The following is a 21,777-nucleotide window of genomic DNA, read 5'->3' on the forward strand; positions in this document are numbered from 1 at the left end:
GCCGGACTGTAGCCCCCTCCGAACCCCCTCTCCCCCTTCCGCGAGCTTTATTACCATACTCCCCGCACCGGCAAGTTCAAATAAAACAACGAGCGCGCCGTGCTGCGAACCGGCGTTACCCTCCGCCCACGCACAATGTGCGTAACCCTATCTTCGCTGGATATCCTCTGTTCCTCGTCGTTCCCTCCCGGTCCAAGTTTTCCTATACAAAGGACAATCGCTGCCCGGTCGCGCCTTCTCTCTCTGTCTTTCTTATCGCTGCTGCATCGTTGCGTGAGAAGAGGGAACCGCAGCTCGAGAGACCGGTAGAATGGGCCAGGTCTCACGCGTGTGCGCGCACGCACGAGTGGCATTATGTATTAATGCCTCAAAATAAATTATCTGCCGTAATAATCTTTTCTTCGCAATTAATTTTCGCTCCGTCTTAAATAAGTCTTCCGACTGAAAAACGCATGCGTTCATCATGAAGTATGTGGAATATCCGGCCGGGGAATTCTACCGGAAGGCAGCCGAAATTCGTGCGATGCGCAACCGCGCGTTAACGGCACATCGTTTCGATGCACAGGCATAGAAATTAGGCTCGCGACGCACGCTCACGCGCCTCATGCGTGTTGCACGACGGACGCACCGCATGCGCTGCGTCATTGCGCGAGGTTTGCGACGCGCACGCGGGATAGCGCCAGCTGCTCGACGCCCCAGGCGCGTATATTTTCGTGGCGGGGAAGGTGGGGGTGGATCGCCAAATTGGGTAGGCGGCCAGGCGTGGGTGCAAATTTACTGCAGCACCACTACCATCACCGTGTCTCCCGAATTTGCCGAGCAAATTCGTCGTAGTCATTTACTACGCGGCTTCTTGCGGCGATGTTCTTTACATCGAAACCGAAACATATGACCAATGATTCATTGTTTTTATCACTAGTTATGATTTAAATCGTTAAATACCAATAAATAGTAGTAACAGTATTACACATATTGCGCATATTATGCCATCTTCCAACAACAAAAAGTGAATAATGTCAACGTTAAATGCTCGATACGATTTAAGAAAGCGCGAATTAGTCCTTTTATCATCAAACGCAATCGCAGTCAATTTTGCGAGAATAAAACTCGCCGTATCTTACCGTAACGTTTCCTTTCAACAGAATGCGGAATTTATCAACGCCGGAAGAGTGCAGAAATACGATAGTCATTCTTATCGCTTCACGCACGTGCGGAATGTACACGTTGCTATCGCGGGGAGGGCCGGTAAATGCCCTCGAAGGTACCCGTATTTTCAGGAATTCGCGTTTTCCGCTACATTGTGGTGTAGGGCGCTGAGCGTCCCTCGCGCCGGGCCTACCGCGCGTACAAATCAATAACGAATGCGTGCGTGCGTGAGTGCGTGCGTGCACGGGGCTGCGTGTATGCGCGCGCGCAACGGTGTGTGCGTGCACGTGCCGCTAAAACTTTCGTCGACTTTGCGTGCTTCGGACGCATTCGTCGTGAGCCGGCTTCGGGTGTGTGCGCAAACGCGGAGGAGCGTGTACGCGCGTGTATACGTGCATAACGCGTGACGCCACGCGACATCCGACGTCCTCGCGAACAAAGTAATCGCACGTCGCCCTGGAAAATTATGTCTACACTATTTTCATCGCGGACACGCAGACGTTCGGAGGAGACACGTCGGAGCTTTTTCAGAACGTGTACGCCCGCGCGTCGAGGAAGCGATGACGAGCTTTTGTGGGAGTGGGCGGACGTAATCCGAAAATTGCGTATTCGTGTCGATATTATCGATCACGCAATAGCATGCTTGAAAATTAGTGCAACGATTATAGCATATTTGGCAATTAATTCTCTCGTTACGCTTAATGTCATCGAGCGTGAAAGAATTAAATGAAGAGTTAAATTTACTTTACGAAATAAATTTGTCAATTCGAAAAATTAGCTGTTTGCAATAGAATATTGCGCTTTGTACCCAAATATTGTCAGTGTCATCTCATCTCGTTGGCGCGATTCCAAGAAGGATCCATTCTTCAGATTATTCCGCGCGCTAGTAGAAACGGATTCTTGTGGTCAGCCAGGTTTCCTGCGAAGATGATTATTCTTCAGATGAAGCGCATATATAAAAATTTTTTTTTCTCTACAGCTCATTTTCTAAAATTGGAATTCTTGGTTTTAATCCTATGCACTTTGATAATCAACGTGCTTTGTACCGCACCCATGTATAATAGGCGGAGGTGCATAATCGAGGCCTTTCCTCGAATTCCCTCCGATTCCTAACTATTTCCGAGCCTTAGCGGCTCGGATCGCTTCGCCGACTACATGGCCAAAGTATTTCAGAATTTCAACGAGCTAGCTCGCTCTTCGTGGCCCTGAGGAGGTCAGGAAGACCTTCGTCAACTCCCTGTCCAAGCAACGTCGTTTTCTCGGCGTCCTCTATATTTCGGAAACGGAAAGCGGGATCTATCTTCTATCATCTACGCTTCATCTCTCTCTCTCTCTTCGCTTTTCATAGTTACAACATTAGAATCCCTCGCTATTAAAGCAAAGTTACTTATATCGTCGCATCCATATATACATATATATATATATATATATATATATATATATATACACATATATAAATGATACGATCTTTATTCTCGTTGGAATTCCAAGGAAGTCGCTGCCGGTAGATACCGATATCCAAGCGAAGGTATATCGTATCCGCAATCATAAGGACATTGCGATTCAGGGAGGCCCGGGAAGTGGACCGTTGTGCGGGTTATGGTTCACGACGGTCTCCGAGGGGTTAAAAAAAAAGGGAGAGAGAGAAAGAGTGCGCGGCCGTACCGCCATCCCTTGCAGAATCGACCGCCGGGTGCCAAGCCGGGACGGGAACAGCGCGGGAGGCCTGGGCTCCCTTGATTTCGGGTTGCAACGCACGTTGCCTGACATTGATTTTCCTCCGCCTCGCCCTCCTCTATCTTCTCTCCATTTTGGCCCTCGGCCTCTTCTCTCTCTCTTTCTTTCTCCCTAACCCTCAACATCGCCGTCGGTTTCGCCGTCCTCCTCGCTCTTATCGCGCCGCGGTCTCTCTTATCCTTCCGATTCGTCCGTCCCTTTGTCCCTCCTTTTCCCCTCTTCTGACCGTTCTCCTCTTCCTCCTCTTCTATCCTCTTCCTCTCCCGTTCGGAGCGAGTGCTCGCCCGAGCGGCGACCAATTTGGCGCCACCGAACAAAATGTGTCAAGGCCTGGCGAGATCCACAGCGCTACGCAATGCTCATACGCATACGCACACGCACACGCACACGCATCATCCTATTCTCTCTCTGTGTACGCAGCGTTTTTAACTTTCTGCAGGGTGGATGTTCGGTCGGGATCACTCGGTCGGCTCAGGATCTCTATTTCGAGCTCTATTTCTACACAATGGAATTCTACAGCATATCCGGAGGCTAAACCGTGGTATTTCATTCTCATGTCGAATCTTCCACCGCAAAATAGATAATCGTTATCGTGCTGTCTTCTATTTCGCATTCCTTGAACTGTCCTGAATTGTGCGATACCATCTCGCGCTCTGGGCCTCCATTTTCCCAGCTCGCTCACGCACGCGTCAGCGCGTATGATAGCGGCGGAGGCGCGGGCGAGATCGCGCTACGCATCCGGGAGGGCCGAAAATGAGGACGGGAGGGCCGAGAGAGGACGGGACCGCACGCTGATAACAGCGATACGCTTGTCAGCGGCGCGCGGCTTGCGATCGATCGCGGGTAAAGCTGCGGTGAGTTGCTGCGCGTTGCGGTAGGGCTGCCTGTGTATCGGGAGTCACTCTTCGCGTTACACGTTTGTTCGATCCATTCAGCCGAAAAGGGAAAAAAGGGTCAGATCGTCGCGGCCAGCGAGGTGTGGGGATTGAGGGACGGGGGAGACCTTGGAAGCTGCCGTTGCGTTTCGTAACTTAACCTTTCCATTTTGCCTCCCAACCACCCGCCCGCCCGTCCCTCCCGCGGGTCTCTTTCTCTCTCTCTCTCTCTCTCTCTCTCTCTCTCTCTCTCTCTCTCTCTCTCTCTCTCTCTCTCTCTCTCTCTCTCTCTCTCGAGCCTTTTTCCTCGCTCCTCTACCTCCTCCTTCCCCGAGCCCTTCGGTCAAACACGCACGATTCCTCCGAGAATCGGAGGCCCGCTCCGCTCCGAATCGCCCGTATCCCCCTTCGTTTCCTTCCAGACCATAGACTCGCGGCCCTCAGGATCCTCCCCAGGACGTGACAATAATTCGAGGCGCGAGCGAATAACCAGGCTCGGGAGACTAATTGGATCGCTTAATTATTTTCCGAGGAGCGTTCGTTCGAGCCCTTCTTAATAACGGTTTAATAACGGTGCCATACGTGCGGAGGAATGGACTAACTTCGTCCTGGGACAGATTCGGGCGGTGACATTTTCTTAGAATAGAGATTCGCGCGCCTCGATTCCGCGTTCTCGCGCGGTACGGAATTCGCGTTTCGTGGAATTTGGGCGCCGCATGGCTCGCACCTCGATACACTCGGGGGAACGTGGCTATGTGTGGTAATCATCGATAAACACGAGACCCCGAGCGGCGGAATCGGCGATTTCTTGGGCGGCGCAGATGGCACGATACCTTTCCCAGAAGCGCGCTCGTCCCGCTTCCTGGCCGGCACCGTTTTGCGTTTCTGCATGTCTCAGGGGCGTATCTACCCTGCAGCTTCGTCCCGCCTGCCCTTTCTCTTCTTCTACTGATGATCCTCCTCGCCAAGCTCGTTTCCTCTCCCTCTCCCCCCTCTCTCTCTCTCTCTCTCTCTCTTTTTCTCTTTCGGGGCCCGTCCGGCCACTCTCCTCTCTTTCTCTCTCTTCCGGCTTATGGCGTCTTCGCGCGTACGCGCGCCTTTGTTCCGGCGCGCGGGTCCTTTGTGAATTTCATAGTCAGCTGCACGAGACCGTGTGTGCTGCCCCGCGGCCCCGTTTACATTTTCTAGGATGCCACGGCCCACTATTTTTAGGCGCTGTCCGTCGCCGAGGAGCCGGCGCGGTTCCGCACGTAACACGCGCAAGCCGTAACAGCGCGCATGTTTTTTTTTCCCCGCCGCGACTGATATCGTCATTCGCCCGTATTTTCGGCGCACGTTTAATGATAAATGCGATCGTTTGTTCCACGCGTCAGATTGACATCGAACGCAGTTTGCGCATCAAACGAATAAATCTCGGAATCGCGTGACGTTGCATATGTGACGACGATATGACAATAGTAAATAAATGTACCCTAAATAACAATTGACAAAAATGACCGAGAATGATGACATGGAAAAAGAAGAGATTTTTCACAAACCACGGACGTGGGAAGAAAATTTTCGGAGATCGCGGTTTCTTTGTACAAAATTTACTGTACATGCGCCACTTGGGCCCATGATTATTTATGCATTGCATGTGGCCGCAACCATTTTTACGATGGTCCAGCGTATGATATTGGCTTGAACGTGATGTCTTCTCGTCGTTCGCATTTTTTCCCTGCCTTTTCTCGTGACACCTGAACGTTGGCGGCGAGTCCTTTCGTTTAGGGCCAGAACAGCCTCGATGATGGGCGGTCTCCTGTTTTTTCCTCCTTCGATCCTCCACCGAACTATTCCCGATTAATCTATATAATTTCGATAATGACACGGTGTGTCACGCAGCAGCCCGCTGGTGAATGGCCCCCGTTCAGCTATGCTCGTGAAACGCAAACGCGAATTTCGGCCAATTCATCTCGACTGTGATTCAGCATAGAATTACGTTAGAACTTGTTATTATTGTTAAACGCGCGCGCGTGCAACGACGTGGTCGCCGTTAGGGATCGATGTCACGATGGGCCGAGATCAACGTCGTATCTCTTTGGGATTAAACAAAGAGAAGTCTCGGGATTAACGGACGAGGAGACTAATGCGCGTTTCATTCGGAGGCGAACTTCATTGATACAACGCGCAGTTTCTCCGGCTTTACAATGAGCTTCTTGCTACATCGGGATGAAGTTCGAGGACGGTGTCACGGCCACCTCGCGTAATATTAGCTACTTCAATGTTAATGGCAAAAGTTATTTTGATTTTTGTCGTATAAGTTCCATCGTGCAAACCTAACACTTTTTCCCACTGGATAGTAAACATTGTTCTTATTCTTTCTGAATCACGAAAGATTTTTTAAAGACACACTGTTATATACTTTCCTAAAACGATTCCCGGGGAACTTTTTCATAGAGTGTGCTTCTCAAGCATTGAGTTTGTTCTGGTATCTATCCGGTTAACTAATTTAATTGCCTCAACAGTGTAAAACGTCAGCTTTAGAAAAAATCTTAACACTAATCTAAAAAAGTGCATTATTATAATGCGTCATTACATATTGCGTAGACGCACAATAATAAGGTGAAAAATTTCGGCCAAACATTTGGATGTAGCGTAACAGGAAATATACGATACGGGCTGTGTTAAAAACGTTACACGTGACAAAGATCGTTTGCCGGTTACGATCGGTTGCGCACGTTCGCACGTAGCGAGGAGGCCGAACCGGCGGTTGCCGTAAATGGTACTTCGGGCGCAAGTTAATCGGGCTGGATGGGAAGTGTATTAGAGCCCGAGGTTGGCCTTGCACGCGCCAACAATCTCGGAGGCATTGGCCTAATGCTTCACCATGAATCGCCTGAGCCTGAGCCTATAAACTTTGTTTTCTTCTTGCCGATGGGACTAATGGCGAAGCGCGGCTGCGCGCGGACAGAAAAAACTGTATGTGTGTGTGAAAGAGAGAGAGAGAGAGAGAGAGAGAGAGAGAGAGAGAGAGAGAGAGAGAGAGAGAGAGGGAGAGAGAGAGAGAGAGAGGGAGGGAGGGAGGGAGGGAGAGAGAAAGAAATAGAGAGAAAGAGAAGGAAAAAAAGAAGCTAGGTTGCGCAATCTGCATTCACGCTTCCTTCCACGAAGGTTTCGCCGCGGCATTACACGCGCGTTTATACGCAGAACGCTATGATTAGCTTATAGGCTTACGTGTCAATTAAGTCGGGCAATCGTAGAAAAATTTTAACTCTACTTGAAAAAAGAAAAGGTTTTTCTTTATCCTAGGTCTTTTGTGTAATACTAATCCACATCACGCTTGACAGTTCCGAGAATTTTTGTGTCTATTAATATGTTAACCGCCACGTACGTGAGTGATGTTTGTACTTTTTTTTTTGAAAATTATAGCGTTTGTATTCATCGCCTATGGATAATATTAATTTCGTGCAAACCAAGTAAAGTAAATATTAAAAATATATATAAGTACGATCTGCGTACGAGTTAACTTAACGGATAAGAGTTTTAAACAAAAGTGTCTATCTTTCCAGGTACGAAATTGAAGTGTCCCTTATGCGAGAGACTATACGGCTACGAGACGAACCTGCGCGCTCACGTACGGCAACGTCACCAGGGCATCAGGGTGCCATGTCCGTACTGCACGCGAACGTTCACCAGGAACAACACCGTCAGACGGCACATCGCGCGGGAGCACAAAGCCGAGCTCAGGCAGAAGGCCAACCAGCAGGCCAACTATTCGGTCTCGGACATTGTGCCCCAGTAACAATGTCTTCGGCGTCGCTGTCATCCTCGCCACCGTGGTCGCCGTCGCGGTCCGCGCGCGGTGGTGGTACCGGCGACAACGATCCCGGTGACCACCTCGCCGGAGCCGACCGCGAGACCGGATCGCGGTTAGAGCGTACGAGACGAGAGGAGAGGCTGCAGTTAGGTACCTTCGTTTTCCCTTCGTCGTCGTCAGCGAACGCCGTCCCGGTTCCTCGTCGCGAGGGCAAATCTCTCTCCGCGTGCGCGCCTGGAGTCGGTCGAAGAAATCGTAACGAGGGGCACGACCATGAAGATTCGTATACGGGACAAGAGACACGGGAAGAGACCTGGAAGAGGCACGGAACAACGATGCGCACGGCGCCTCGGACACGCTCGCGAGAAAACGCTGCGAATCACAAAGCTAGTCAATGAAAGTGCAACGGTCAAGTAAGGATTATTAACTAGGAGCTTTTTAAACGAGAGGCGAGAGATATAGCGGATGAAGGTAACGAGCTGAGCGGCGAAATGGCGCATAGACACGTATATACACGCAGAGCCGTTATAGCGCAGGCGACTGCGACGAGAGAACCAATGCAAACTCAGGTAAACTTTAAATCGTGGCACAAATCAGCGCCAGGAGAGAAAGCGCTACCTTTTGATAGTCCAACATTACCATAGATATCGGATTTACTCGCCGTCGCATTTTAATCGTTAACGCCGTTAACCGGTTTACCTGTTTCTGGTACTACTTATCGCTGTTGAGAAGTCGAGCCTATAGAATCGCGACGCTCCGACGACGGGCGATACCTATTCGAAACGTTAACGTTACGCGCGCACCAGTGCCAAAGACACGACGTTTTTTCTACTCTCGTGTAATCATACACGTCAATTTTCAGTTCCGCCTTTTCGTACACCACCGCGTACAACACGCACTCGACTGCTATATAATAATCGCGGTGAAACCCACATATCCGAAATCGCGCCGAGACGACACCCGAGACGAAGAGTACACATCTTTTATACCGTTACGATTTTATATATAACGTTTACGAGATTAATACTGCGATTCTAGGGCGGACGACTGTCGTGCGATTATAGCCGCGGAAGTGCCGCGCAGCCGCTCGCGCAAAGATACTTCTTGGCGAATGCGCGCACAATTATTATAGAAGTAAGTCGACCGAGCAATAATCACGTTCATATACCATTACACTACGTCGACACTAATTTTCCTGTAAAAAAAAAATAATTAAAAAGAAAATAGAAAACAAACGCATTCGCCACGGAAGTTTGTCGCGGCCGGCTGCGGCGCGCCTCGCGGCGAAACGATCACTACCACTTTGTTACCTGTTTACAATGTTTAAAATGCGGACTTTTGTCCGGAGCAATAGTCGCGTACCGTGAATATAGTAGAGTATAGCCATCGATCACACACGTGTGGTTTTAAACAGTGCGCGCGGTTACGCGCGAAATAGTTGCTATCCCGGTTGTATGAGATGTGATCAATGCAATAGATTTATATTACACATTACCTATATGTATAGATATATAGAGATATACTCCTAGTCAGGATGGCACCCACGATATTACTTGTTACAGTATTTACACTTTATACAGATTAATCTGTCTTATGTTTTTTTTCCGTTTTTACTTGTTCTCCCTTTCGTTTATTTTTTTTTCTTTTGCAGAAAGTTTGTAAACGGTTATATTCTCACAACGATACCCGCCTACCGTAAGTTATCAGAGACAATAGAGACGATATAGAGAAATATTTAGTATTTATAAGCGCGTCGTGCGCGAGCTGGGGGATATAATAGTGCACGAGATATAGAAGCCGAAAAAAAGAGTTCATTTCCGTTTCTTCCTTTTATTTTCACTTTTTTGTCTCTCTTTACTTTTCTCTTCCTCTTCTTTTTCTTTTCCTGTCTTTAATAACGTTCAACATGCCAAATATACGTGAGCACTCGTCGCGCACGCGCGCGCATAACTCTGCCAAAAGTATGACAGTACTACCTCATCGTTTTGCAATGCATTACACACACAGGGAACACAATAGCGATATATTATACAGTATAATAAAACCTGTACATTCCGTACAGCCGCTACTATTACTACTGCTACTACTACTACTATTACTACTACTACTACTACTTTGTCCAGTTAATGTCAGAGCAGTTCTCCTGCCATTGCCACCCTCTTGCAGGGTAACGCAAGATCGTGGATCTCGGAGTTCGTTGACCGTTAGATTAATTTCAAACATGCATCGTAAATCAGAATGAATCGATCCACGCTAGTCAAGCACACGTATGTTCTACATCTTGTTTCTCCGCCACAATCATTCCCGTCCCGCGTGAAAGAGCTCCGGGATCCTCGATCCGCGCGCGTGATGTCTATCTGTACGTAAAATAGGCCCGTTTTCTTTCCGTTTTTCTTTCGGTCGCGAGGGCGCATTATTATATGAAATAGCAACATGTATGTACAACTGTGAAGCCGTAGTGAGTGAGCGCGAGAGCGAGCGAGTGCGTACGCATATGTGCATGAACAGCCCGTGAATGCGCGCGCGAAAGTGATTCGCGGGTAGGAGGAAGAGCCGCAATTATGCGCCGTGGTGCATTGTCGAAATTGCGGCGCGAAATCGTCCGACGTGTCACGGACGTTGCTGAATGGTCGCGACTGGTTGCACCGTTTTCGTCCCGGGGATGAAACGAGAGACGTGACGATAAGACAGACGAGTTTTCGATCGCCGAAAGAGATCGGCGAGATCAGCGCCGATGCGCTGGCGAACGCGAAAGAAGGAACGGTGGTGGTGGAAAGCGAAAATTATCCGAGCGTAGAGGTGACATCGATTGTCCCGAGGGAGCGCAAAGGGAAGTTAACCGGGGATAGGATTGATGATGCTGGACGACGGAGATTACATAGTCATAGGGAAGTTAATTCCCGGGGGAGAAGCCGCGGGAAAAGGATATTCAAAGATGTTATGTGTCGTTTACGTATGTGATGATAGGAACATACACACACACGCGCACACACGTACATACACGTACACAGAGGGATGGAGAGAGAGAGAGGGAGAAAGAGAGAGTTATGGGGAGAGACATACGTACACACGTAGACAGCACACATGCTCGTGTAAATAGATACGGTCGCGTATGCCAAGTTATATAATGAATCTTTTACTTAATATATATACAAAATATATATATTGTTTTCGGCTGTTCTGCTAAGCAGAGGCAAAGGCGGGAGGTTGGAGAAGGATACCTTTAAGTGGTACAATGAATTAGCGTTAAGTTTAAGTAGAGGGATCGAGTTATCGGCAGTGGAGCGGCGAAATTTGAAAATTAGGGTAATAACGGTCAGGCGCGGAATTTCCGGGGGGAGGGGGAGTCGGTTAAACCCAGGGTTTAATTGTTTTGTCATACGTAAAGATTAGGAGTGCATACGTAGTAAAGGTATTTCACACCCGACACCTCACACGAAAACACACACGTACACATATAGCGGATCGGTAGGACGAGAGAGACAATGTCGGTCGGAGGGAATTGTAGGAAGGAAAGAAAGAGGATGACACACACGTACCGAAAAGATAAACGACGTAGAATTAAAGCGAAAATTTAGAATTAATTAGTCGTATATTATCGCGACATCGGTTTACGCGCGTAAACGTTATTCGGAACGGCCGAAAATCGGCAATTTGACTCAAATCGATTTTAAATCGTTGTTAATTTCGTCGTATCGCTTTGCTCAAAAGTTAATCGCACGATTCTTGAAACGCGCTTTTGAACGAAATTACGATACTTTTGTTGTTTACTTCTTACTCTCGATTCTCCCCGATCTCGTTGACCTCGGGCCTTTTCGAGGCTCGAGGGTGAGGTTCCAGATTCGATGTTACAGTCGATTTTCGTCAAGGTACGCGCGAGAGACGAATCCGCGATCGGAAGTCGAAAGTGCGAAACGAATACGCGCGCTTCCGTCTTCGAAGTTTTCACGGTTTCCGTCGTACATCCGGTGTAAGAATTATATTTGGTCTATATGTATATATATGTACACGCAGAAATACACACACACACACACACACACACACACGGAGACAGACACGTACACACGCTACACACGTACACGACACTCGCGCGACGCGCGTACGCTTTGCGCGCGTCCCACGCGCGCAAACGTACGCGTATGTATGTACCATTTATTGTATCACGGCGGTAGGATAAAATGTTGCATGTTGTTTCTATAATATGTGTTTTACGGATTGAGAATCCTTTATAGATGTCGTGTGTGACACAAGGCTTGACACGAGAGGCGAGGGAGATTCACACCGTGGCACGCTCGCGCGTGCACGCTTTCGAGGGGCAAATGCGAACGCGATCGTGCGAGGAAGCTCATCCGAATATAATCAGAGTGAACAGGAAATTCGTGTAATTTGGATTGTCCGCGTTAAATTAGTTAATCGCTTCTAAATTGACCACGAAAGTTTCACAAAAAGGGACAAAAAGGAAATAGTCTCGCACGTTTTCGATCTGGTTCTTTCGGCAAACGATTCGAACGTCGTTAAGGGTTGTACTGGTTTATGAAAATTGTCGTTAAATTAACAATAATTGTACTACAATGATTCGGCTGCAATATTCGAAGCTGCACGTTCGAGCACGTTCGAAACGGACGATTGTCACGGTGTGAACGGGCTTTCCGTAACGGGGAACCTTCGTTATCATTCGCGTCGCGCGGGCAGCGAGCTTCAGGTCAAGATAGAGAGAGAGAAAAAAAGGAAATCACGCGGCTGCCCGCGGGAAGGGAGTGAGGGAGCAAAATTGATGTCATCACTGCACCTACACCGCGCGCAGAGAATGCACTGGCAACTACTGTACCGTTTGCTCGTATAGTATATAATAGTACTATACCGTAGTTGATAATGATTACATAGTACATGTATCACGCACGCATAAGCATATTTAAAATTGACGGAGCAAAGAAAGAAGAAAAAAAAGAAAAAAAGCAAAAAGATGATATGGCAGAGGGAGGGGGAAGACGAAGAAGTAATAGGACACACGGCGTAGCGATGTCGCAGAGCGGGACCTCGGACGTCCGGGGAACGAGCGGCTCGTTTCCCGGCCGCAACTTATAGTACAAAGTAAACGTAATGTTTAAGGGTTAAACAAACAGGACAGGCAGGATGTGTGGATTTTGTAAACTTACTATACACGCTGTAAAAAAAAAAGAAAAACAGAATTGTATAGGTAGACACACATAGGGAAAGAAGAGAGAGCAAAAAACCACAAGTGCGCCGCGCGGCCGGACGCGTCGGTGACGAGCTCGTTGTCGAGGACCGTTCCGCACGATCGGCCTCCGCTCACGAATCACGATGAACGATTTCGCCGTAACCCTTTGTATACCTCATCGACATCATGGGTCCGTCCCATGACATCGCGGTCGAGCTAACCGCTTAAACGCGCGCGAACCGTTTCGCTGTGACGTCCGAAGAATCCCTGTCGTACTCCCGAGGCGTCGCGACGACGAGACGTCGCGCGCCGCGCCTATCTCGCGCCCCATTCCTTTATCTTATCAACAATAAGACTGATCTCTCATCGTGGCGACGTATGCGAGAACACTGCCACAGGGGCCGGGTCGGGACCTCCGCTCCGCCAGCCTCGTCGCCGATCGCGTTCGAATATAACGGCCCGCGGCCGCCGCAATAACGGATCACAATACTTCGTCACACACTAGTACAAATGCTACCTCACACACGACATACAGGGTGCGCACAGAATGAAGCTTACGAAAAATCTCTGTGTATAACACGGTAAAGCGATAATTTGCAAGATCGTCGCGTCGCGCCGCCGTCGTTGCCGTCGGTTTCATTTCGGGGGATGGAAAAGAGGAAATGAGAGGGAAGATGGTAGAAAAGAATAGTGGAAAAAGACTGTCAATGAACGGACAGGCCCCTCGCCTCCTTCTCCCCCTGAAAACGTCGACGCGACGCGCGGCGCGTCGCGAATCCTTTTCTCTCAGGAATATGAAAACCAAGTACAAACTACAAAGTATAATAGTCGATAAGGTTCTTAATAAACATAAATCAATGAATCAAGCGATGCAATAGTCGGGTGTATAGTAGGGACTGTGTTGGTGTGTTCGTTCGTTAAAAAAGACCTCTTCTCTCCGATATATATATTGCCGTGAGTCAAACGTTTGTTGATTGACCACCGCGAATTCGCGATCGCTCGCCACTGGAAATTACTCTACCGGACTTATCGCCGATTTCTCTCTCGTGATTTTCCCGCATGGCAAAACCGCCCTGCGCACGGTTACGCGTGCATTACAAATATAGCGAGTCCACGCGCTTCTCTCGAGTTTTTCTGTACGCGAATCCTTCTCGCGAAAATGTTCTCGTTGCTACAATGTATATTTATTCTTCGTTTGACTCTTCTTTCTCGTCCAGCGACGTTACCATTTTCCTTTCCTTTCGTAGCAGATCGGCACATCGCCGAGCGATTATTCTTGTTCGCCGATTTCTGTTTGGCCGGTCAAACGAGGCACGTCGCTTGTATCCCACCGAGTTTACGATGATTTTTTTTTCTTTAATATATACGTATAGGACGTAACGTTACTTTACAAGAAAAAGTAATAATAATGAAAGGGAATTCCGTACAACATAGACGCAAATTAGGGCTTCACTTTGCTTTCCGTTTTGCCTCGGTGGACGCGAGGATCACCGTATCAGTGTCAGTGGAATCCTCTCCTTCTCTGATTAACGAGCAATTACCGCACGTTTAACCTGCCGTTTTTCCTTTAACGTTTTCTGTTTTTTTTTCCACGACGCCATGTCGGCGGAAAAATGTGAGTTTTCTTTTGATTGTTGGACGCGAGGTGTTTACCTAGTACTCGGAGAATACCGATAGATCAGACTTCACTAACGCTTAACACGTACACAGACTCACGCACATATGATGATACAATATATTGATAACTGATAAGTATACGAAACCGCTTCTACCTCAGACTCCATATATTTATATATATATATATATATATATATATATATATATATATCGATATATATATATAGTTACGCGCATTACCTACGATTCCTCCGGTTTCTTCGTTTCCGCGAAGTATTATTTTTGTTCTCCGTTTTTTCTATCACCGCCGCATATTTACGCCGAGGTGAAGTCGTAGGTATGCCGGCATCGTAGAGTGGACAACAGACGAATGAGATTTATACGTAAATATACATATATATACATATACATATACATTTAAAGAGATAGAGAGAAATAGAGAATGGAATATTCATATATATTATACCCATCGTGGACCTTCCACGATATCACATACCCCTCCCCCCTCTTCTATCCGAGTATAATGTAAATATATCCGTTTATATTTATTTATTTATGTTTCTATGCGCTGGACGCGTCTATGTTACACGCAATTACAAATTAATTGATAATCTATCCCTAATAATAACGAGAGAGAGAGAGAAAGAGAGAGAGGAGAGAGAGAAAGAGAGAGTACACTCATTTTTCAATATAAATATATATATAAAAAAGTATATATATAAATACATATAAATAGATAGTTATATATCTAATAATTAAGGAATACTTGTTTAGATCTTAAGTAATCCCCGCGTCGTGGTCCCGCGATGCGACTGCACACTCTTCGAGAGCCGAAGCAAACTCTACCTATAATAAAGCAAAAAAAACGAAAACAAAAAAAGAAGACAAAGAGGGGGAAAAAATGTGGCGTTTTATGCATCCGATGGCGCGGTGCACGTCCGGCGAGCTTCTTCCGCGCGCCGGAAATCGCCGCAAGGCCCGAAAAGTCACACGGCGAACGCTTCCCCGCGTGTTTCACGTTGATCTGAGCTGCGACCTCGTTGCGATCGAGCGGCGCTGCCTTCCGAAGCTACAATATCTCGCGTTGAACCGCAAACGGCATAATTGGATTCGCCGATTAAACAGACTTACGTAAAGCCGAGCCAGATCAATGCGAATCACGCTTCGATTTCCCGACACTCCTGGGTCGCGTCGGCACGATAGATTTGTCGCCAGACGACGATATCGTGTCGCCGGTAACGATCGAGGAGGGTGTCGCTCGATCTATAAATTCCTTTCTCGTTTGACTCGCGCCACGTTGCTTTTGTTCGTACCATTTTTCATCCCCACGCGCGGATGAAACCTGTCGAGAGGCTCGCGGCGTGCGTCGCGAATACGTGGTTACCAATTTTTGTTTTAAGTTGAGAGATTAAGTTTATGTTACGTAATTATTGCTGTAAATGGGGTGGAAGAGAGAGAGAGAAAAAAAAGAGAAGAAGATAGATGCGAGGCGCCGAAATCGGGCTCGTTTATTTGCGGCACGAGCGAGGCGCGTATGGGCATAGTTGCGTTTTCGAAAATACGAAACGACACTTCGCGAGTTATTACGAACTATTTTATTTATAAGAGGCGACACAGGTACGCGTGCGTGTGAGTGTGTGTGAGTGCTGAGAGGAAAAGAGCGTGCTAGAGAAGCGATCGCTGCGAACAGAAACAAATACGAATTCGCGTAAGACGGGGAGAAATGAAAACCGATAGAATGGGAGAAATACAGAGAGGAGAGTGTATGTGTGCGTGTGTGTTTGCGGATATGCGCGAAGGAGAAAGAGGCAAGACGCGGAAGAGTGGGATAGGAAGAACGCCGAAACTCTGCCATCGCAAAACGATCCCGGACGGGAAATGGGGGTTGAGAGAAATCCTTCGAGGAGGGAGTGTGTAAAAAAAAATTATAAGTTTCTTTTTTTCTTTATACTCCGAGCGCGGACGGGGTGGCAGGGATTCGTGGCTATGCCGTTGAGTGTAACTCACCCTTTTTGTTTGTATAAAAATTAATCGAAATTTAATTAGATTATTAATAACTGTTCGATTACTGTAAAACAAAAGAAAACTTTACCATTAATTATAAATTACAAAAAACTTGGAGCACCATGGATTTTTTTTCATTCGCTAATTGACTGTTCTCCTTTGTATCCTTTCCCTAAATCACGATTGATGACAAATCATAACAGGTAATCAACAAACGAAGTGGCATGAATTGCAAACGTTATTATTTTTACAATCGTATATGTTACATGTCGTAAAATAAATTGGATCTCAGTTGGACGACCGATTTAAAATTAAATCGGACGCTCGTTCGGCCATCGCGACAAGAACTGAATTCGGCGTGCCGGAAATTGGAGATGGCACTACGCTGGCGTCCATTATCCTCAATCCACTCACGCCTTTTACCCTAGAGAACGTAATTATAATTTTATTACAGTTACTCCGCTCATCCTGTACAAAACGTCCCGTAAATGCCCCATCGTTTACCTTAATTCCTCATCTACAACCGCGTCGTCGTCCGCGCCTATTTTGCATGTGCCACACGGATGGTAGCTCGTGAGTCCTGCGATTCTCATGACGCACTCCGAATAATCGACGTCCCGATAGTCCTGTCGCAAATGACGGCACTCTTCGAAATCGGGGACGTGGACCTTCGCGCCGTATTCGCGAAAGAGTCTCGTATCAAGAGTCTCCAACGCGAAGTTTATAGCTTAGCGGATAATCAAAATTAATTGTCAGTCAGTTTAAATAAATTTACGCTAAAGGGGTGGAAATAAGTTCTACAATTTACTCTTTTAATGAAGGTAAAATTTGTTTCAGCACGTGGAACGATCACGTTTACCTCGATAGGTGCACATTACGTCGTCGGGATCCTGAAGGTACGCGGGATTAATTTTCGGAGGGTCGCGGATGTTGCTCGATCTCAATGTTATGCTTCCACGACTCTTCGGTTGCAAACACGTGACCAGATATATAAATCCCTCGTGCATGCTGTCATTATACGACGGAAATAGCGATCTAAACGTCTAATGAACGATTGTTAATTCTCCTCGAGCCATGTAACGATCATTAAATTGCAAATAATAATCGCTAAGAATAGAACGTTACACTGAGAAAAAAATGTTGTTAATTTGACTAAACTCGTTTAGTTGTAGTGATTTGTTTAATGTAAATATTAATATATTTAAATCAAATATACGTGAGTAATATCAAGAAATATTTTATTTTATTTTATATAATATTTTTTGAATTAACAAATGTTAGCTTGACAGCCCGTGACCGCTGCATTTAGTTGAATCAAATAATATTTCTTTGAATCAACGATTTTTTTTTCTCAGTGTACAATCACACGTAACGAAAAATGCGATTGTCCGTCGAAAAGCAACTGATTGCGATACGTTATTTTAGTCCGTTAGTAAAACGTTAGTTAAAGTCCAAATATATAACAGCTCGGTGGTTCATTCACCTCGGTCTCGAAATTTGAGATGGCCTTCAGCAATTTTTCCTCCGTGGACGCCACTCCGAAGAGGAGGAGGCCACTGTTATTAGCACGCCCGAATCCCATTACGCCGTTAGTGGCCAACCATCCTTTGACATGCAATAGAAAAAAATAAGGTATACGGCGAAATTACAATGTCGGACCGCATGAAGTGTGTGTCTATAGACATCGCAAGTAAATGACAGCGTCGTTATTGGCGCGTTATCGCATTTACCGGTTCCGAAGGCGAAATAATTGAACACCTCGGGTACAGTTTGCAGCTTCACGAGCGTGATACTGACTCGTTCCCGTAGATTTACGTAAACGGGCACGTTCAGATGATCGAACAAATTTCGACCTACCTCGGGCAGATCTCGCACCACGGGTATCTACAGATCGAATTTATTGTTTTACTCGAAATCGAAAAGTTTGACGGTGATATTCTTATTTATCACCTTATGCTTCTTCAATTCGCCGATAGGTCCTATGCCAGAAATCAAAAGTAACTGCGGAGTGTTGATAGTGCCCGCGCAAAGGATTATTTCCTTCCTCACGCCGATTTTCCCCACGGAGCCGTTTTTATATATTACTTTAATGCCATCGGTTTTGCTATTCTTGAAAAGTATCTACAGCGTATCGAACCAAAAAGTCAAAAATGTATATTTATGTGAACAAAATTGAAGGGCTAAGATACGAATAATTATTTTCAATAGCATTTTTTAAATATAATTATTTTCTGGTATATTTTTATACTCTTTTGAGTGGAGTTGAAAAAATATAGATGGCTAATTATCGAAGATTTTTTCTCTCTAGCGTGATATATAAAATGTACTAAATGGAGACCTTGGCGACGAGTGTATTCATCAGGATATGTAAATTCTTGCGATTCCAAGCCTTCCGCAAATACGCGTGATGAGTACTCCATCGGGCTCCGTTCTTCGCGGTGTACATCGCTTTTCGCAACGACACGTTATCCAGCTTCAATGATTCCTCGGCCAGGACGAAGGCCTTCGTTAGATACTCTTCCTCCGGCATCGGGATAACGTTCATAATATCGGACACTTTTTGAAAGTAGGGAAGCAAGTCGGCGTGCGACCAACCCTTCGGCCATCTCTTGTAATCCTCGGGCCTCCCGAAAGAATGAACGAGATAATTAAGCTGCCCGCTTCCTCCAAGTCCTTTTCCCCTTGGCCAGTTTTGTCTCTAAACAAACGTGACCAATCAAGGAATCCGCCCCGTCGTCAAAAAAATGATTCCAAATTCGAGAATATGAATTTTCAGAACATTTGTTTTGTACTGCACGGAAAAAAATGTTTTATAAGACGCGTAGCATAATCTTTTAGATCAATACACTGAAAAAAAAAATACTTAGATCCAAGAAAATATTTTTTCACATAGTACCAATGGCCTTATTTACTTAATATAATCACATATTTATTTAGAATTAGATATGTTTACTTAATTTAATTAAAGAAAATAATTATTTTTACTTAATTTAAGTAAAGATATCTAATTCTAAATAAATATGTGATTATATTAAGTAAATAAGGCCATTGGTACTATGTGAAAAAATATTTTCTTGGATCTAAGTTTTTTTTTTTCAGTGTACTATTACTGCTATTATATTATTCGTCAGCGCGTAAAACGTGCTATATTTTCGTGCTGTGTGAGAGTTACGCTATGTAGGAGAAAATATCTAGAGAAATCGTTCTCGCGAAACGGAAATTCCTTCACCGAAAGATAGAGCTTTAATTACATAGCCGTGGAGCCCTCGGGACGAGAAGACTTGCGGCTCCGTTTGGTAGGCCCAATCGACCTCGGTGCCTTGCATCATCGGCGCTAAGAGCGGCATGGTCGATAGCCATCCGAAGTATCCGCCGGCCTCCACGAGCAAAACGGTCACGTTCGACATTTCCGAGAGCCGTGATGCAATCACGCAGCCAGACGTACCAGCGCCGACTTGAACCCCGCAGCAACAAAAAGCGCAATTTTTATTCATACGTAAAACTCGTGTGGTTGTTTTTCTTTATTCACTTCGTGACACGTAGAAAAATGTTAGCGGTAATACGAAATATTGAAGATTTATTAAATGGAATTTTAAAGATAAATTTAAATTAGAGATACAAAACAAGCAGCATTCGAAGGTGCGCAATTGACAACTTTATATCTCAAATTTCGCTTATAGAAAAAGGAAAGGAATCGTATATCGCAATTGATATTTTCCGCCCGTTTATTTTGGAGCATCTAGGAAGCAGCTATCAATCTAGCACAATGCGATTTGCGCCAATCCTCTTTGATTAAAAATCGATGCTGCGTGTTTCGGAGCACGAAGCGGAGAAGGAAGAGTGCTGGAATCGCGACGAGCTCTGAGGATGCCCCGGCCGACGATGAACATAAATCGGGAAGCGAACTCACCGACAATGTAGTCGTAATGCGTCTCAGGATAAACGACGACGCTGGCCGGCTCGCGAAAGTAATAATGATAGAGTAACGACGCCAGCAGGATTGCGATCGAGATCGATACGTGGCCCCACATGCCTCCTATCGAAAATCAACGGCGGAACACGTTCGGTTGACGGTCGCCGCGCGGCAATACTGAGACAAACGTGCAAGACAACGCGGAACTGCAGCGACTACACGTTCGATCCCGATATTAAATTAGTAGCTCTCCGTTCGTAATCGATACTAGTCTATAAGTCTAACTCTATAAGCGGTCCGAAGCATCGCGACAACGACCGGCAGCGCGGCATCGGGAATACGTAATGGTTATCGGGTAAAATCGTACCCGATCGGCCTGTTGCGTTAATATGTTTATTAAATATCGCATTCCTTTCTCTCCTCTCTCTCTCTAATCCCCATTTATAATTTTAATTGGCTACAATTGATATTCTTGTAACAGGCGCGCGCGCACACTTTTCAATCATCCTCTCTAACAATCGGAACAATCCTATGAATGAGATAGCAATCTAATACCAAGTTTGTTTTAGTACTCTATTATAATATATGTATTTGTATTCATATATTTGTTCTATTTTAAGCTATTTACGAGTCTTTTTAATTATTCCTCGTTAATATCCTCTTTTTAATTGCTAAATACAAAAGAAAAGCGTTTTCCGGTTTTTAGGAAGCTTGCGTTATGATAGAAATAAATCTCTGTGAAATTAACACCCTATTTTTCTGAAAACTGTTATATAATTAAAAGAATTCTCTTTCTGATATATACAAAAAAATTGTAGCAACTAAATATAAAGAGAGAGCAAAAGAGATCGGTAAGTAATCACGGACTGTCAACTTGACGCTTTTATCATATGAAAAATTACTTTAATTTTTTTTAGTAATTTTCTTTTTTAAATTAAGAACATTTTAATTCAAACTGAGAAGTTGAAAAATTATGTACTACTATTTTATTTGTTAAAAATATAATGTAGACATATTCCAATTTGCCAAAGTAAGTTATAAGAACAAAAAATAATGTCTTCAAATCTTTCCTAAGTAAATCCTCTACTAACAATAAGTATTCTTTTTATTTTAAAATGTATAAAAGATCCTGGACCGCGCGAAATTTAATTGATAACGTCTTTCTTTTGCAAATTATGTTCATCGCCCATTGTAGTGATCTCTATTACCGGATGCTGACATTTGACCATCAACGAGATAATATGATTTAATTTTTCTCTTTTTTGTTACATCGATTATCTCAAACATATCTTAATATTTAATGCTAAGGATCAATCGCTCTATTATCTTTACTAAGGGCCGATATCACAGTCTCCGATTAACGTGATCCTCCGATTAAACTCACTCTGCATCTCTTTCTAACTGTCTTTTCGTCTCTTTCTAGGGGGACAGTTAGAAAGAGATGGAGAGTGAGTTTAATCAGAGAATCACGTTAATCGGAGACTGTGATATCGGCCCTAACTCACGTAAA

General features: G+C 45.5%; 2 protein-coding genes across 5 annotated transcripts in view; one reads left to right on the forward strand and one right to left on the reverse strand.

The window, feature by feature from the left end:
• Chinmo (Chronologically inappropriate morphogenesis) overlaps positions 1–16,471 on the forward strand; it is a 54,344-nt gene extending 37,873 nt beyond the window's left edge. For all 4 annotated transcript variants that reach the window (XM_071709874.1, XM_071709875.1, XM_071709873.1 and 1 more), the window contains exon 7: positions 7,307–16,471. In XM_071709874.1, the coding sequence (XP_071565975.1) occupies positions 7,307–7,539 (233 nt within the window). In that variant the 3' untranslated portion in view covers positions 7,540–16,471. The remainder of the gene's footprint in view (positions 1–7,306) is intronic.
• A 108-nt stretch (positions 16,472–16,579) lies between these two features.
• Positions 16,580–21,760, reverse strand: LOC139774526 (neither inactivation nor afterpotential protein G). Its single transcript, XM_071709877.1, has 9 exons — positions 20,265–21,760; positions 19,606–19,808; positions 18,693–19,052; positions 18,305–18,475; positions 18,085–18,238; positions 17,838–17,959; positions 17,214–17,397; positions 16,859–17,081; positions 16,580–16,778 (listed from the first exon to the last, which is right to left on the reverse strand). The coding sequence occupies exons 1-9, from the start codon at positions 20,383–20,385 to the stop codon at positions 16,643–16,645; spliced, it is 1,674 nt and encodes a 557-aa protein (XP_071565978.1). The 5' UTR covers positions 20,386–21,760; the 3' UTR covers positions 16,580–16,642.
• Between the last annotated feature and the right edge of the window lie 17 nt (positions 21,761–21,777).

This window comes from Temnothorax nylanderi, unplaced genomic scaffold (genome assembly GCF_030848795.1).
Source record: "Temnothorax nylanderi isolate EJ_2023f unplaced genomic scaffold, tnyl_v1.0 TNYL_tig0082_pilon, whole genome shotgun sequence".
Lineage (NCBI taxonomy): Eukaryota > Metazoa > Arthropoda > Insecta > Hymenoptera > Formicidae > Temnothorax > Temnothorax nylanderi.